The sequence below is a fragment of the Natrix helvetica genome (genome assembly GCF_964273705.1).
Source record: "Natrix helvetica genome assembly, chromosome: 4".
NCBI classification, from domain to species: domain Eukaryota; kingdom Metazoa; phylum Chordata; class Lepidosauria; order Squamata; family Natricidae; genus Natrix; species Natrix helvetica.
This window is the reverse complement of record NC_138550.1, coordinates 52,656,307-52,672,836: the sequence shown is the minus strand read 5'-3', so window position 1 is coordinate 52,672,836 and position 16,530 is coordinate 52,656,307. Positions and strand designations below refer to the sequence as shown.

At 38.9% G+C, this 16,530-nt stretch overlaps 1 protein-coding gene across 3 annotated transcripts in view; it reads left to right on the top strand.

Moving 5' to 3' along the window:
* Positions 1 to 16,530, top strand: part of URB1 (URB1 ribosome biogenesis homolog) — a 61,598-nt gene that overhangs the window by 17,291 nt on the left and 27,777 nt on the right. For 2 of the 3 annotated variants that reach the window (XR_014175351.1, XM_081952733.1), the window contains exons 14-20: positions 1,506 to 1,618; positions 4,283 to 4,396; positions 7,894 to 8,010; positions 10,973 to 11,111; positions 13,041 to 13,208; positions 13,854 to 14,038; positions 16,180 to 16,404. Coding sequence is in view for 2 of the 3 variants with exons in the window: in XM_081952733.1 (XP_081808859.1) it covers positions 1,506 to 1,618; positions 4,283 to 4,396; positions 7,894 to 8,010; positions 10,973 to 11,111; positions 13,041 to 13,208; positions 13,854 to 14,038; positions 16,180 to 16,404 (1,061 nt within the window). In the remaining variant the exon portion in view is untranslated. The remainder of the gene's footprint in view (positions 1 to 1,505; positions 1,619 to 4,282; positions 4,397 to 7,893; positions 8,011 to 10,972; positions 11,112 to 13,040; positions 13,209 to 13,853; positions 14,039 to 16,179; positions 16,405 to 16,530) is intronic. The other variant, XM_081952734.1, reaches the window with a different exon arrangement.

Genomic DNA, 16,530 nt, shown 5'->3' with positions numbered 1-16,530 from the left:
ATGGATGTGCTCTGTTTGTCTTCTGTCTGTTTGTCCTACATAGTGGCTGCTATAGTCCTTATACTGTTGTAGGCTGACTCCTGTTTTTCCTTCTGGGGCTCCTGGGATCAGGGTAAACTTGAGATTTTCAGTTTTTTTGCAAATGCTTTGCAACTTCAGGAGCCATAGTCACAGTTGAAAGATGCAGATGAGTATTGAAAAAGTTGATTGAACTTGAGTTTGGTCTCCTAAAATTTTAGAATCTTTTCCCCAGGTAATCTTACATTTGGTGATTTCAATTCCAGATGAAGACCTTTTCATTTTCCCAAACGTTTAAAATTCATATTAAGATCAGTATTGTGATGTAGGGGGAGACAAGATGTGAATCCCTTTAGCTTTGTTTTAGGCTGAGGCATTTCACTAGGATGCCATTAATTGAATAGGGAATGCAAAGCTGGAATGAGAGAGGAATAAGTATCCTGACTCTCCTTAATGACTTGGTGGCTTTCAGTATACTTGATTGTGGTATCTTCTGGACTGAGTACAGGAATTGGAAGTGGGAGACATGGAATTGTGGCGCTTTTCATTTTTCCTCAGCCAGTTTCAATTGATAATTGGTAGGGGAAGAGAAAAGATAAAATTCAAACTCCTTTAGGGGTGCCTCAGGGCTTTATGGTTGTGCCCCTCCAGGTGAACCTGCTGGGTAAGATAATCTGTTGGGTTCAGTTGTGATGATAAGTCTTGTTCCAGCACCCAGGGTGTGTGTGTGTTGAGAAAGGCTCAAACTCAATTGTAGTAAGAGTGATAGACTGAATTCTTGGAGCACTATCTCCTCAGTGATTTTAAACAGCTTTGGAAACCTGGCTGTTCCTGCAGATCTTGAATTAGGGTGGTTGTCAAGGTCCTTTAGACTGGGTTTTTGGAAGAGAAAGTGGAAGAGAAAGTTTTTATTGTTTGTCTGGACTGCTGATGTCTTTTTTGATATTGTGTTTGTGTTATTTTCTTGGTGATGTCTTTTTGATACTCTCTCCCTGTTTAAATGTATAAGTCACCCACGATCTTTTTGGAGTCAAACAGTTCTAGAAATTGAATAGTTTATTGAACTGAATTGAATACTTTACTTGAGCAAGTGTGATTGGACGCACAAGGAATTTGTCTTTAGTGCAGAAGCTCTCTCGGTACATGCAAAGCAACAGAATAATGATAATAATAATAATAATGACCAATAAGAAAGAGGGAGGGAGTAAAGAAGGTAAAAAGAAGGATAAATAATTATACTATAGCCATACTACATGGGTAAATAAATGTGTGACATAGATCATCGATAGATGATCGAGATAGATAGATAGATAGACAGACAGACAGCGTTGTGATGCTAAAATATTTTATTTATTATTAAATATATGCTGCCCATCTTGCTATCCAAACATCTTAATGTGTAATGCTGCTTGGATTTTTTTATTTAGTTTGGTTATTTTATCTTTGATTTAACTTTAATCAGCAACTATATCTTTTTTAAATCATAGGTATTTTTACTGAAAAAGGACTGCAACAGGAAATTTGTCCTGTTCTGCATTATCATATTCTCAAACTGGCTCTTGAACTGCCTGCAAATAAGTTTTCCTGGTTCAGAGTACAGGTAAGAGTGATGATATCTATGATGTTTAGATATGTGCCTGTATTTATCACCAGCTATAGGCTGTACACAAAAGAGATTTTTGCATCACTTAAAGTTCTGTTTACACAACATAAGAGGAAGATTTGGTCCTTGAAGTGGTAAAATCTACAGCAAGCAAGAATCTAAATCAGGCAGCAGTGATATTGCTGTCTAGGGCAGTGATGGCGAATCTTTTTTGGCTCGCTTGCCAAAAGTAGGGGGGAGCGCAGGTGGGTCGTGCACGGGTGTGCTATGCACACGACCACAGTGTGCCTGTGTGCACGACCAGCACTCCCCCACCATTTTTGGCATGCTTTTTTCGCCCTCCCCAGGCTTCAGAGGCTTTATAGGAGCATGGGGAGGGCAAAAACAGCCTCTCCCCCCCGGAGGCTCTTCAGAGGCTTCAGGAGCTTCCCTGAAGCCTCCGGAGTGCAAAAAACCGGCCCTACGGGCAAACTGTAAGTTCAGCAATGGACAACTTAAGCATGCCCTGATAAATGGCTCCGCGTACCACAGGTTCGTCATCACGGGTCTAGGGGAAAAAACTCTTTGAAGCTGGGAACATGGAACATAAAAAGCATGAACACAGGAAAGCTCACCATAGTAAAAGATTAAATGAACAAATGAACAAACTACACATTTACAACTTAGGCCTCAACAAATTGAAATGGGTTAGTGAACATTTTTCAGTCAGAAGAACATACTGTTTACTAAGGATATAAAATACAGAAGGGTGTTGAATTCATTGTTGGAAGATTCTTGCAAAAACAGTACTTGAGGGCAGTGAAATCAATGAGTGAATAATATGAATTAAACTTTGTGGGCAACCTTTAATGTGGCAATTATCCAAGTTTATGCTCTAACCACTGATGCAAGAAGTGGAGGTTGATGAGTTCGATTTGAAATCATCAACACTGAGAACATGCAAGCAAAATATACTGCTTGCGGTTGGAGATTGGAATGCAAAGTTGGAAATAATGAAAGAACCTAATTGGACTGTATGACCTAGGAAACAGGAAGCAGGAAAATGACTTACTGATTTCTGCCAATCTAATCATTTCTTTGGTTTCAGCGACCAAACTTTGTCTGTGTATATGGACCTCCCCAGATGGAAGTAAACAGGAAGTAAAAGAAGTCAGTTATAACAGTGAAGATATGGCCCAGGGTGTTTTAGAAAACAAATCACAAACTGCTCATGTGCAGGTCAACCTAAACGGAAGAATAAAGTCTGCTAGCCTCCATAATTTTGAATATATACTCACCATTTTTAGAAATTGCTTTAAAGTCCTGAACATTATTAAGAGGGAACCATAATGTGAAATGCAATATAAAATTAGGAATAAATATGAAGAGATTGCTTCAAAGATGACGAATAAATTAGATGAAATTAGATTTAGAGCAAATTGCAAAATTTGCCTTGGAGAGAATTGGTATGCTATCTGCATGAAGAGATAGTTATTGATTAAAAAATTCAGTCTATATGCCAATATCAAAGAATGGAGAAATCTTAGTAGCCTTCTCTATACTGGTGACAGTATTCTAATAACAACATGCAAATGACCTGCAGTCTTTAAAGTAATGAAAGTCAAGAAGCACAGTGAAAAAAATTGGACTAAGTTTAAATATGAAAAAGACTAAATTAACAGGTACAAGTAATCCTCAGTTTACAGTTTCACTTGGCAGAAATACTCAGACTCAAATTATCCTAGTTTGGGCACATTATGCAAAGACCTTACTCTCTTATAAATTCTATAATGTTTGAAAGAGGGAAGGAAAGAAGAAGAGGGAGACCAGCAGCATTGTAGATGGACTTAATTACAGCAGCACTGTGTACATTGATGGGACATTATTATATTTTATTTATAATATAGAATACATTTATATGGCTTTCCATCTCACAGGGAGTGACTCTGGGCAGTGCACCATGTTGGAGAACTGATCAGCTTGTAAGAAATATGTTTGTATGGTCACTAAACATTGACACGAGCTTGATATTTTGTGACATTTTCATTGGTCTTACAAAAATACATTTGTACATATTGTGTTTTGCTTTTAGTAAACAGCACATTGTTTGTTGTTTCTCTAATTCAAAATATGGAATATGAAAATATTGATTCTTGCTATGCTTCATTACAGGTAGTCCTCGACCTACAACAATTTATTTAGTGACTGTCCAATGCTACAATGGCACTGAAAAAAGTGACTTATGACCATGTTTCTCACTTACAATCATTACTGCATCCCCATGGTCACATGATCAAAATTCATTTGCTTGGCAGCTGACTCATATTTATGACCGTTGCAGTGTCCCAAAGTCATGTGATCCCCTTTTGCGACCTTACAAGCGAAGTCAATAGGGAAGCCCGATTAATTTAACAACCATGGTACTAACTTAATAACTGCAGTGATTCACTTAACAACTGTGGCAAGGAAGGTCGTAAAATGGGGCAAAATGAACAAGTGTTTCACTTAGCAACAGAAATGTTGGGCTCAATTGTGGTCATAAGTCGAGGACTACCTGTATTTATTTGGTTCTGCTATACACTTATTTAATGTATTTATTGTATGTATTTAATGCAAAATATTAGTTACTGTGATGAGAACTACAATAATTCAACTATAACCAATGCAAATGTGTTCTTTTAGGATGCAGCTGAGAAGGTTTGTGGTGACAGATCTGTATTTTACCTACTGATGAAAATGTTTGTCACCAGCTCCCATCCACAGCTCAAAATAGCAACCAAGAAATTGATTTTTAAGGTGAGTTATTATTAGCAAAAGCAGAGATCATGCCATAGAAACTGGTCTTTCCTAATTAGGTTCCATTCCACATACCATTCTTTTAAAAGTGGTTTAAAAGTTAGCAATATAAGCAACCCCTGTTTTTATTTTTTGAAGAACATGCCACTTGCTATTTGAGTGTACTGTTCCCAGGTGAGGATCCATTAACAGTTTAAAAAATTATCTCATTTTTTTGAAGGGGGGGGGGGCTTTTGAGGCAGTCTTGGGCAATTCCATATGGGATTTTTTTGGCAACATTTTTGGAAGTGGTTTGCCACTGCCTTCTTCCTAGAGAGCGTGACTTTCTGCTAAAGTGGGATTAGGATTCACAATCTCCTAATTTCTAATCTGCTCTCTTTAGCCACTGTACCAGACTGGTTTATGAGATTGAAATATGACCTTCTGCTCGGCATGTTAAACATCTCCAGGCAGTGTTCAATCTTAAAATAGCTTTTATATAAAAGATAAAGTACGGTACATGCAGGTCATTAAGTCCTTAAGTGAATCATATGGTCATTAAGCAAATCCAGCTCCTCCCATTGACTTTGCTTGTCAGAGGTCCTCTGGGAGGACACGATTCATTTAATAACTGCATGGTTTGCTTAATCATGGCAAAAAAGTCATAAAATTGGATGCAATTTGATACAGCTGCTCTGACAATAATATACAAGTGGTTTACTGCTACCTTTTTTCCAGGATTTTTTCCCCCCTGTTTCCAACTCTTATCCATAGCAATGGGTTTTATTGGTGGTCTCCTATTTCAGGAGCAGCTGCTTAGTTTAGTCACAATAACCTATGGTTTGCTAGATGCTTTTAGGTGTCTATGGAGATTCTTAGTCATCCGGGTCATAGTTGCCATAAAGATGCTTTTCCAGGAGGCAACTGGACTTCCTTGTTTTCCTTTTGAAGACGTTCCGCGAAGCTTCTTCAGCTCTGACTGGATGGTGGGGAAAGGAAGGACTTATATTCCTTGCAGACAGCTGGTCATTTGCATTTTTAGAGAGTCATTGAGGCCACTTGGAGGTTATCTGTGTTCTCAGGGTCACCTGAGTAGTGCAAATGGGTGTGGAGCCTTCTTGGCTGCAGGGTGTTTTCTGTCCTGGGTTCCTTCACTGTTGAAGGCAGGCGCAGGTTGTTGGGGATGAGCCTGTGTTGTCTGCATCTCAAACTGTGTGTGTCTTTGTATATATGTATGTTTATGTGTTTGTACACATGTTTTATGTTCTATATGCCCCATTGTACGCCGCCCCAAGTCCTGCCTGGAAAGGGAGCGGCTAATAAATTCAAATTTATTATTATTATTATTATTATAAACTGAAGCGCAAAAGGTTCCTGAACTCTGCAATTTTTCTGGCAATCCATTCATACTCCTGCACCATTCAAAGGCTGTTCCTCCCAAAGTGTATAGCTAAATGTCTATGGAGATTCTCAGTCATCCATGTCATGGCTGTCCCAAAGGTGCTTTTTCAGGAGGCAACTGGACTTGTTGAAGTGAAACGTCTTCAAAAGAAAAACAAGACAATCCAGTTGCCTCCTGAACAATCACCTTTGGTAGAGAGGGCTTCTTGATTATATTGATAGAAATATGAGATAAATTCTTAATAGAAGCTACTATTTGTTTGAATATGAAGGCTATATTTAATATGTTAGTGTCTGCTGCATATTTATCCAGAAATAAATTTCACTTAATTAAATGGCAGCCCCCTTTTAATATATGCTTAAGATTGCACCTTTAAAAAAAAGGAAGCAGTAGGGCTGAAAACCATCCGAGGGAGATGGGCGGTTAAAAAGTATGAAAAATAAATGTCGCAAACAGGACTTCTTTTTTAAATTCAGCTGCAATATTGTGGCCCCGTATCTAACTAAATTCCAGTGAACTTTATGAAACCTACTAGGATATTTTGGACTGTTAACTTACTAATTAAATTGATAAATGTTTGCAGCCTCGGTATAACAAAAGTGACATATTGTTGGGACTGTTTAAAAGAAAAGGCTCTGCCTTGACTTTTTCAATTAAGACTTTTAATTCAACTATTTTTGGCAAAGAATTAGTTGGTTACTTTTTTTGTTCCCAATCTGGGTCCATAACCATTGGCACAGGACATAGTTACTGACTGGGTTCATATATCAGGCAAATATATAGCTTATTTTAACTATGGTTTGCTGACTGATCAACAATGGCTAGATTTACACCTTATACTAAATCTTATCATTAGTTAGTAGTTAGGTTTGCATGTTAGATAAATTAGATGATAACTTAGCTTGATATGTGAAACCAATCATTTATGCATCTAAGCAAGTATTTTTTTTTCTGAATAACTTCAACAAGGATGTCTTCAAGCTTCTTCATTCTTCATTCATCATATCCATTTAACATGAAATATTTGCTTTTATAATCTATACCTCTCTTTACCACCTATCAGCACATGCAACCTTTGCATTTATATTTCAGAGAGCAATCCTCCATTTTTTTAATAGGCTATCCTATCAAGTGTTCTATCCATAATAGGAACAAGTTTATTTCTTTATCTGGGTTTCTTTCAGTAAGTGAGTAAAAAAAATTAAATAATGTGGGAAGCTTCCACCCTGCTGGCTCCACAATGCCAGGTTTTGTTTCCTGTACAATGCTGGCATGCCATCCTTCAGGAGCCATTGTTTGCACAGTCTGAAAGTGGCAAGCTGTGAATGCCTTCTTTAGCTTGCCAAGGGTTGTTTCACTTGTACGGGTGGCAGTAAGACTCATTAGCAAATCTGTATTTAACATTTCCACAGCTGTTGGATCAGTGCATGGAGTAAAATAGAGAATGTTCTTTAGGACTGAACTAAAACTGGAAGACACATTTGTGGTGAACCTTTGGGAATTTGAGGTTTTCCTTTCAGCAGTCTCTGGATGTGGAGGAGAGATAGTAATTATTTCCTACTCTCTGTCATCTGATAACTAGATGCTAAAGATAGACGCTAAGTTCTTATAAACATTCAGATGACTCATTTTGTAAGCTATCATAAAAAGCAAATAAATTGCTTGCTTAACACTCAACAACTGATTTGCAATAAACAAGTAAGAGTCTGGATGTAAGCACACCTATTGAACTGGGCTGAAGAAATGCTCCTTGAGAACCTGTTTGCACATACGATTTTCTAATGTGTGAAAGCATGTGTGCATGTTTAGACAGGTTGTTGGTGATTGCTTTTTCATATATCTTGGAGATTTCAGTTGCAGTTTGCATTAATCGCTAGTACAAACCAAAACTAATGTTCTGAAATAGGTAATGTAAAATGGTGAGAGAGGAGAAGCAGAAGGCTTTCACAATTCTTTAATAGAATCTGTATGTTTTTAGCAAAGCATAGCAGGCTTTTATGGAAAAGGTCATGGTAAATGACTAATCTGCCATCAGCTTTTGTTAGCAGTCAGTGTAAGACATTGCTGTACAAAAATAGCCGCTAAAATGTATGTATAATACTTGTTTTCTTAATAGGTTTTGCACGACAGCGGAGTATTTGAGTACACTGGGAAGGAACTTGAATTGTGGCTCAGTCATTTGGATAATACAGTTGAAGCCAAAAAGGAAGTCGTGATTCAGTTTTTGGAAAGGGTAAACAATATGCTAATTAATCAGTTTAACAATGCCAAGAGCTAATAGCAAAATGTTTCAAAAGTTATGAATGAATTATAGGAACCTGTCATTTTGTAGTCAGGGAAGATGGAACAAAGATAGTGAGATAAACAAAGGCTTTTATTAGAGGTTTACATCTTATTGACAAAGACGTGGGCTCTCTTTTCTTATCCACATGATATTGTATTATGTGGCAAAGTTAACAAAGGACATTGGAAAGGATGGCAAAGTTATGTAAACTTTGCCTTAATTCTTCCAGTGACATTTTTGATGTACATATTACTTCCTCCCTCTTGTGAAAGCAGCAATTAAATTTGACATGCAGGAAAGACATTAATATAGCCCTGAAGGATTATTTCTCAAACAGCTCACTGATTAAGAATAATAGTACTTTGACTTCTCTTCAGATCTTATAAATCTTTTGTCTTACTAAAGAATAATAAATAATCTGCGAATTTTTCTTACAAAATTAATTGATTAAATATGACTAAAATAAATTGCTATCTTCAAAGATAGCCCAAAATATTCAAGAATAATCCATTTAGAAGGAAGAGTGGAAAATAATAGCAATAATAATGATATACACTTAATTTTCATTTTTATATTATATATTTAATTAAGACTTGGAATTACCAGAACATGAAATGAATTTGCATATGTAGTAAATTACAGCTCAGTTCACACATCATACTTAATCCCACTTAGTTTTTACCATGACTTATTAAATATATTTAATTTAATTTGATTTAAATTGTCTCGGTTCAGTTCAGTAAACCACAAGCTATTTCCTTATGGATGATGAACTTGTATAATGAATGAACTTTTATCTAATGGTTTAGTAATTACGGTAAAAAAATCAAAATCTCACAAAATGATATATGGGCATTTAGATCTTAAAGTGCCACAGTACAATTTGGTTTATCAATGTTACCTTTCTGGGTTAAATTGTGTTCTGATAATAAAAATATATAAAGCTGTAGAATCATTCAAAGGATTTTCAGAGAATTATTTTGGTTGATATACAGTAAACTTCTGCAAAAAAAAAAAATTCTACAGTATGTGTTGCGGAATCTACCTGAAGAATAAAGTTGATACAGTCAGTGACGTGCAGTCAGATGAGGCAAGTGAGGCACAGCCTCACCACTCTAATCATTAAAAAAAAAAGTAAAAGGAAAAAGCTGAGCTAGTTGCTGCCTCACCGTGGATGGCTCTGCTTAACCTCACTGGTGCTCTCCCTCCCCAAGTGTAGTGACTTCCTCCCCAGGCCCCCATTCATTTCTCTCTCACACACACACAGCTGGATAAAACTATATAAAAATCTAGCCCAGCTTCACTGATTACAAGTTTGAAAAGGCAACGTGGCTCCACCTGCAATCAAACTACACTTGGAGAGGGAGAGCACAAGTGAGCACTGAGGAGACCACAGGAGGAGGCAGGAAGCCAGGCAAAGAGCCATGCTGTAGTACACACACTTCCCCCCAGCCTCTTTCTTTTGGAAGGCTCGGCTTGGCTCCCCTCCGGCTTCTCTGCCTCTCCTCTTACCCCAGCCTGCCAGCAGGAGGTGGTGGGTGGGCTTTATTGTGTTCCAGGCATTTCCCACCCAGACAGCAGGCTGCATTTGCAATGGTGGAGGTGTTTGGGAAAGGCAGCAGGGGAATTGGGGGGGGGGGTGGCAGAGGAGCTGCTTTCAAGCCACTGGAAAAGATATCCAATCCAACTTTTGTGTGTGGGGGGGTTTGTTTGAGAGTGAGTGAGAGAGGGAAGGGGTAGGAGAGATAGTCCAATCCAACTTCTGTGTGTGTGTGTGTGTGTGTGTGTGTGTGTGTGTGTGTGTTTGAGAGAGGGGGAGGAAGGGAGAGAGGGAGGAAAGAGGGGAAGGAGAAGAAAAAGAAAAAGAAGGAGCAAAGGAGAAAAACAAATGCTGTCGCTTTAAATTGGAACTGAGCATGCCTGGCTGTGGAATTCTGGGAGTTGAAGTCCACAAGTCTAAAAATATTTGAAACCCAGCACTGTGTCAGTGCCTCACCAGTCATAAACCTCACCGCACGTCACTGGATACAGTTATGGGTTTCTGAAATCTGATTGCTTTCCTTGTATTTTTATTCAGCTGAGTTACATGCATATGACATCAATTGGTTTTACAACCAACACATACTACTGCAATATCTTTAAAAAATGACATCAATTGTTCAAATGCCAACACAGTTCTAGGCTGCATCAACAGAGGGATAGAATCAAGATCACGTGAAGTGTTAATACCACTTAACAATGCCTTGGTAAGGCCACACTTCGAATACTGCATTCAGTTCTGGTCGCCACGATGTAAAAAAGATGTGGAGACTCTAGAAAGAGTGCAGAGAAGAGCAACAAAGATGATTAGGGGACTGGAGACTAAAACATATGAAGAACGGTTGCAGGAACTGGGTATGTTTAGCTTAAGAGAAAGAAGGACTAGGGGAGACATGATAGCAGTGTTCCAATATCTCAGGGGTTGCCACAAAGAAGAGGGAGTCAAACTATTTTCCAAGGCACCTGAGGGTAGAACAAGAAGCAATGGGTGGAAACTAATCAAGGTGAGAAGCAACTTAGAACTGAGGAGAAATTTCCTGACAGTTAGAACAATTAATCAGTGGAACAGCTTGCCTCCAGAAGTTGTGAATGCCCCAACACTGGAAGTCTTTAAGAAGATGTTAGATAGCCATCTGTCTGAAATGGTGTAAGGTTTCCTGCCTAGGCAGGAGGTTGGACTAGAAGACCTCCAAGGTCCCTTCCAACTCTACTATTGTATTGTATTGTAAATGGATTTGAATTTTTTTTTTGTTATAAAAAAAACATCCAATTTCTCTTTTGGAAGATTAAAGAATTCATTCTCTATAATACCTTAATTTCAAATGCCTTATTTTGTATTCATCTTTTAATAAATACTTGTTCCCCTTTCTAGGTCTTGGTCAAAGTAGTAACCAACCCTTATCCATATACAGATAAAGCAGCTGACTTTGTTCAAGAAGCAAGCATTCTTCAGGTCAACTTATTTAAACAAGATGTTGATAACATCAGCATACCCATTTCTCATATTGATGGTATACCCAATTCTTTCCAAATCATTCTCCTAATCTAACACTAATATTCTTGGAAGTTTACAAAAAAAGTAACATTTTTTAAAAGGCCATCACTTATAAAATTTCGTATAAAGTTAAAGTCATTAACTAATACGTATATATATACTAGGATCAAAGAGGGGACGTGGTGGCTCAGTGGCTAAGACGCTGAGCTTGTCAATCAGAAAGGTCGGCAGTTCAGCAATTCGAATCCCTAGTGCTGCGTAACGGAGTGAGCTCCAGTTACTTGTCCCAGCTTCTGCCAACCTAGCACTTCAAAAGCATGTAAAAATGCAAGTAGGAAAAATGGGGACTACCTTGGTGGGAAGGTAACAGTGTTCCATGTGCCATCGCGGTTTAGTCATGCCAGCCACATGACCAAGAAAACGTCTTCGGACAATGCTGGCTCTTCAGCTTAGAAACGGAGATGAGCACTGCTTCCTAGAGTCGGGAACATCTAAGTACATATGTGTGAGGGGAACCTTTACCTTAACCTTACTAGGAACAAAAGACTTTTAGTTTCCACTTACTGATACAGATTTGTAGGATTTTCTGAATTAAAAAAAATATATGTGCATTAGCTTGCCTTTGATAATGTAGATCCTAGGCTTCTTCCAAACTTTGGCAAGCAACCATAATCAGGTTTCCACACCACACTTGATAAAGAAATGCTCTTTTTCCTGTTGCGTTGTTTTTATACCAATGGGAACTAACATGCATTGGATTTGGCCAAAACAAAGTAGGAATAGATTTACATTTAAATTAGTGGATGAGATAGGTCTCAATCAGAGGTGGGTTGCTGGCGGCATTACTGCCGGTTCTCAACCTACGCGCAACATGCGCTGTTCAGTGTAATGCATGCGCAGAACAATTTACAATGAACTGTGCATGCGCAGTCACTAAATCCAAAATTTTAGTGGCAGCCAAGCGGCAGCTAAGGAACTGGTTCGGGGGCACAGCAGACCTGGGTTGCTGCCAGTTCTGCGGCCCAGGCCTGAATTCCACTACCGGTTCAGCCAAACCAGGCCGAACTAGCAGCAACCCACCTCTCGACAAAATAACCTTGATTTCAAATGTGAGTTTCTATGAAGTTGCAGTTGCAGTCAGTCCCAACTGCTGTAATTGTTTTACAATAGAAATTCTAAAGTACCGTATTTTTCAGAGTAGAAGACGCACCTATCCCCCCCCCAAAGAGCGTGGAAATGTTGGTGCATCTTATACACCGAATACAGCCATTTTTGGCCTCCCGAAGCCAAGCCCCCGCATCCCATTTTTGTGAAAAATGGGCCATTTTTCACAAAAACCGAGGCGTTTTTGCCTTCCATCAGCCCCCAGCAGCACTCTGCAGGCTTCAGCAGGGATGGGGTAGGCAAAAACGCCTCAATTTTTGTGAAAAATGGGTGAAAAACGGACCGTTTTTTGCAAAAACAGAAGTATTTTTGCCTTGACAAGCTCTGCTGAAGCCTACAGAGTGCTGCTGGGGGCTGAGGGAAGGCAAAAACTTTTTTTCTTACTTATCTCTTCGAAATCTTGGTGCATCTTATACACCGGTGCGTTTTACAGTACAAAAAATATGGTATATATTCTTAATTTTCTTAATATTAACATTCTTTAAAATATTTATAAATAATATTGTATGTTACTATACAATATTTAATTGTTAAATAAAATGTGAAATATTAATTGTTAAAAAAATTACTGCTTGCCATATGATTTTAAAATATAAACAATTTATAATTTGAAATTAAATTTTTTTAGGTAGATTCCATATTCACATGGCATATGCTAATACTACATGTTATTTTCTTTCTATAAAAATAACAGTTGCAATCGCTTTTCTTAGACGGTGACCTCGTTTGCTGCTGAATCATAGAAATATCTTTTTATGTAATTTTTCCCTTATTAAACTAGATGTTCTAGATATGATTGATGTCCTTGTGGAAGACAGTGAAGGTTTAAATGAAGAAATTGGATGTACTTTAAGTGAAGACATGATTATGAACACATTTCCATTTAGTGCAATCGTCCCAGCTTCTTTAGAAGCAAGAAATAAGTTACTTGTTGATGAAAACATACGAGGTATTTTTGCTTGTTTCTGTAATTTCTATCCTGCTTTTTCACAAAAATAGTGATAATCAGCCTCCTCATAAAATGCAGTTTTAACATACTGAAAATTCTTGTAAAAGCACACATAATAATAATAATAATAATAATAATAATAATAATAATAATAATAATAATAATAATAATAAAAAATATTTATTTCTTGGCCGCACCCTCTCCCGAAGGACTCGGGGCGGCATACAATAAAACATATGAAATAAATGTATAGACAAGACATACATATAACAAAGACATATACCAAGACATGTACAAGGAGGAGGTCGGCTAATGAATAAAAACAATTAAAATACAATGTTTAAAAACCCCTAAATAATTGAATACAATTAAAATACCCAAATAAAAACATAAAAGGGGAACTTGCACATAAGTTGCTAAAAAAACCCTAATGTTCAATATGCACAATCAAAATCAAGAAGCTGTTTGATTTTTATTGTGAAAAGTAAATATTATGCTTTTCTGTACAGATAATCATGCAATTTTTAATCTTCCTGACGGAAGTTTGCTTAAGGTGCTCTCTGAATTAGGCTTTGAAGACTTCAGTTTCAGAAATCACAAGCATTTAGTCTTAGTTTTGTTATAGTTATTGTTTTGTCTTTTTAGAAGAAAGCATTGTGGAATATCTCATTGCTGTGTTCACTGACCTCCTGAATTCTCAACGAGATCCTTTAGCCCTTTGCCTGATGTTTCAACACTACGATAAAGAACTTCAGTCTGTCAGTGCTCAGCTTTGTCAATTCAACTGTTACTATAGCCTTTGGATACCACAGCAAGCTAAGGAAGCCTTGGTAAGCAAACCAGATTGTATACCAAACAGCATAATTTGGTGTTAGTTAACATTATAACACACAGGAGAATTATACATAGCAAACCATGCTCAAATTTAGTTATACCATTTGAAATTCAGACATCCGGTTAGCTTGCTCTTTTTTGATGCATCTTTTTAAATCACCAGTCAGTGGCACAGTGGAACTGCATGATGAAAAGTGGACTGATGTCTGATACATATATATTTTCAAAACATTATTATAACTGAGCTCATTTAAGTCTGGTAGCAGGAAAACCAGGCTAAATCAGCCCTGTTTTTTTCAGTAAACAATTCTTCCTATCAATGAATTGCTTTTAGATTATTTTATATTGATTTTCCTAGGAAAATAATACAAAATGTGGGGTTCTTAGTACTCTCTGAGCTTGGTTGTTTTCTTGCAGACATTTCAGTACCCAAACCTGGTAACATCGTCAGGGAGAACCAACGCGGAATGGGACCTTCAGGCTCTCACCCTTGGCCACATCTCCTTCGCCTCCCACCTCAGCCCATTTACAGTCAGTTTTCCTCCTCTGCTGGCCTTCCCCTGGCCATTTGTCCTGGCCAATGGGCCTTTGGCCCGGTCCATTTGCTGAGACACTGTTTGTCCTGGGCCTTTGACCACATGGGATAATTAGCCACCCCACTATTGAGCGGCAGGCAAAAGCCATGCTGCTTCTGCCTGCCAGTGTGCAATGGGCCATAGGTGATTGCAGGGGCTGTGAGGCTATGGGGAAGGTGCAGCTGCCAAACGGTGGTGGGGCACAGCTTCAGGCAGGGGGAGAAAGCGGCTTCTGGCATTGAGGGGGGGCACAGCAGCTGAATGGCAGCAGCTCGCAGCTTCAGGAGCGGGGGGAGGAATGGCTTCTGGCATGGGGGGACGCAGGAGCCGAACTGCAGAGGTTCATGACTTCGGGCTTGGGTTAGGGGAAGGAAGGAAGGGGAAGGAGGGAGATTGCATCATGCCCTGGCCCATGAGCCTCTGCCTTTCGATTGCTGCACACACATACACTCCCGATGCCATAAGCTGCTTTCCCGTGCCTGAAGCCATGCCACACTGCCGTTTGGCTGCTGCACATACCCCATAGCCCCACAGCCCCTGTGATCGTCTATTACCCATCACACACTGGCAGACAGAAGCATCATGGCTTCTGCCTGCCACCTGATTGGGTGGCGTCTTATTATCCTGTGTGGCCAAAAGCCTGGGACAAACAGTATCGCGGCAAATGGGCCGGGCCAAAGGGTGTAGGGCCAGAGGCCCATTGGCTAGGGCGAATAGCCAGGGGAGGGCTAGCGGAGGAGGAAAGCTGGCTGTAATGGGTTGAAGTGGGAGGCCGGAGGCGAAGGAGGCATGGCAAAGTGTGGGAGCCTGAAGGTCCTAGATCCCACCAAGGACCCCGCATTTCAACCCTGTGCTACAAATATTCTCCTTTATTGGAATAACAATATGTGTTTTATTACAGATTTTGATGTAGGAGTACATTGTTCTTTTAAAAGCTAAATTGAAAAGAAATCTGTCTGAAAAGTTAATCCAAAACAGAGTTTAGCAACCAAAACTTAATTTCATATAACCTTGATCTTAATTTCAGGGCTGTTTGGAGGAAGTAGAAAAAAGATGAGGCAACTGATCAACATTCCTTTGGTATATGTTTTGTGATACTGCACGCATGCACACATGTTTTAGAGAGCAAATTTGATATAGTGATCAAGGCATCAGGCTAGAATTTGGGAGACCATTCCTAGTCCCATCTTAGCCATGACAGCCAGCTATACGTGACCTTGAGCCAGTCACATTCTCCCAGCCCTAGGAAGGAGGCAGTGACAAAGTACTTCTGGAAAACTTTGCCAAGAAAATTACAGGAACTTGTCCTGGCAGTCTCCAAAAATTGGACACAACTGAATAGGGGGAGAAACCCCACACATGTGAGTTTGTGTTTCGAGTGGCCTGATGCTGCTTTTGTCATTTTGATCTCTTTGCCTAATTTCAAAAGCCTCCTGCAGGTGGTTTAGCTCTCTGGCAAGTTGGTTCCTCTTCCAAGCTTCTTCTGTTTAGGTAAAAGGTATTGGGGTACAAACAGCTTCCTTTACATACATGTAATTTTGTTTTCTTTTGTTCTTACCCAGTTCCAGCAAGACAGGAAAGAGAGTATGGATGAGGTGTGGTCATCAGATTCCTCATTTTTCACCTTGTTAAAGAATAGCTATCAGAAAGGTGTTGCTGTTTTACTGGACGAGGATATTCAAACAAAGCTAAATGAAGCTATTTCCCAGCTCCAGCCTCAGCAGCTCTTGTTGGCATTAAAACATGTTCTTCTGTACCTGAAAACTACTGTGGAGAATTTCGGCAGTGTGAGCTATTTTTTTCTTGTTTTTTGAAAGCAACTTTAATAGTTATGTTCAGTCCCTTTCATTAAGGACCATCTCAACTTCAGATGATGGCAAACATGCACTTTCTGAAGCAGGTGCACTGTATGT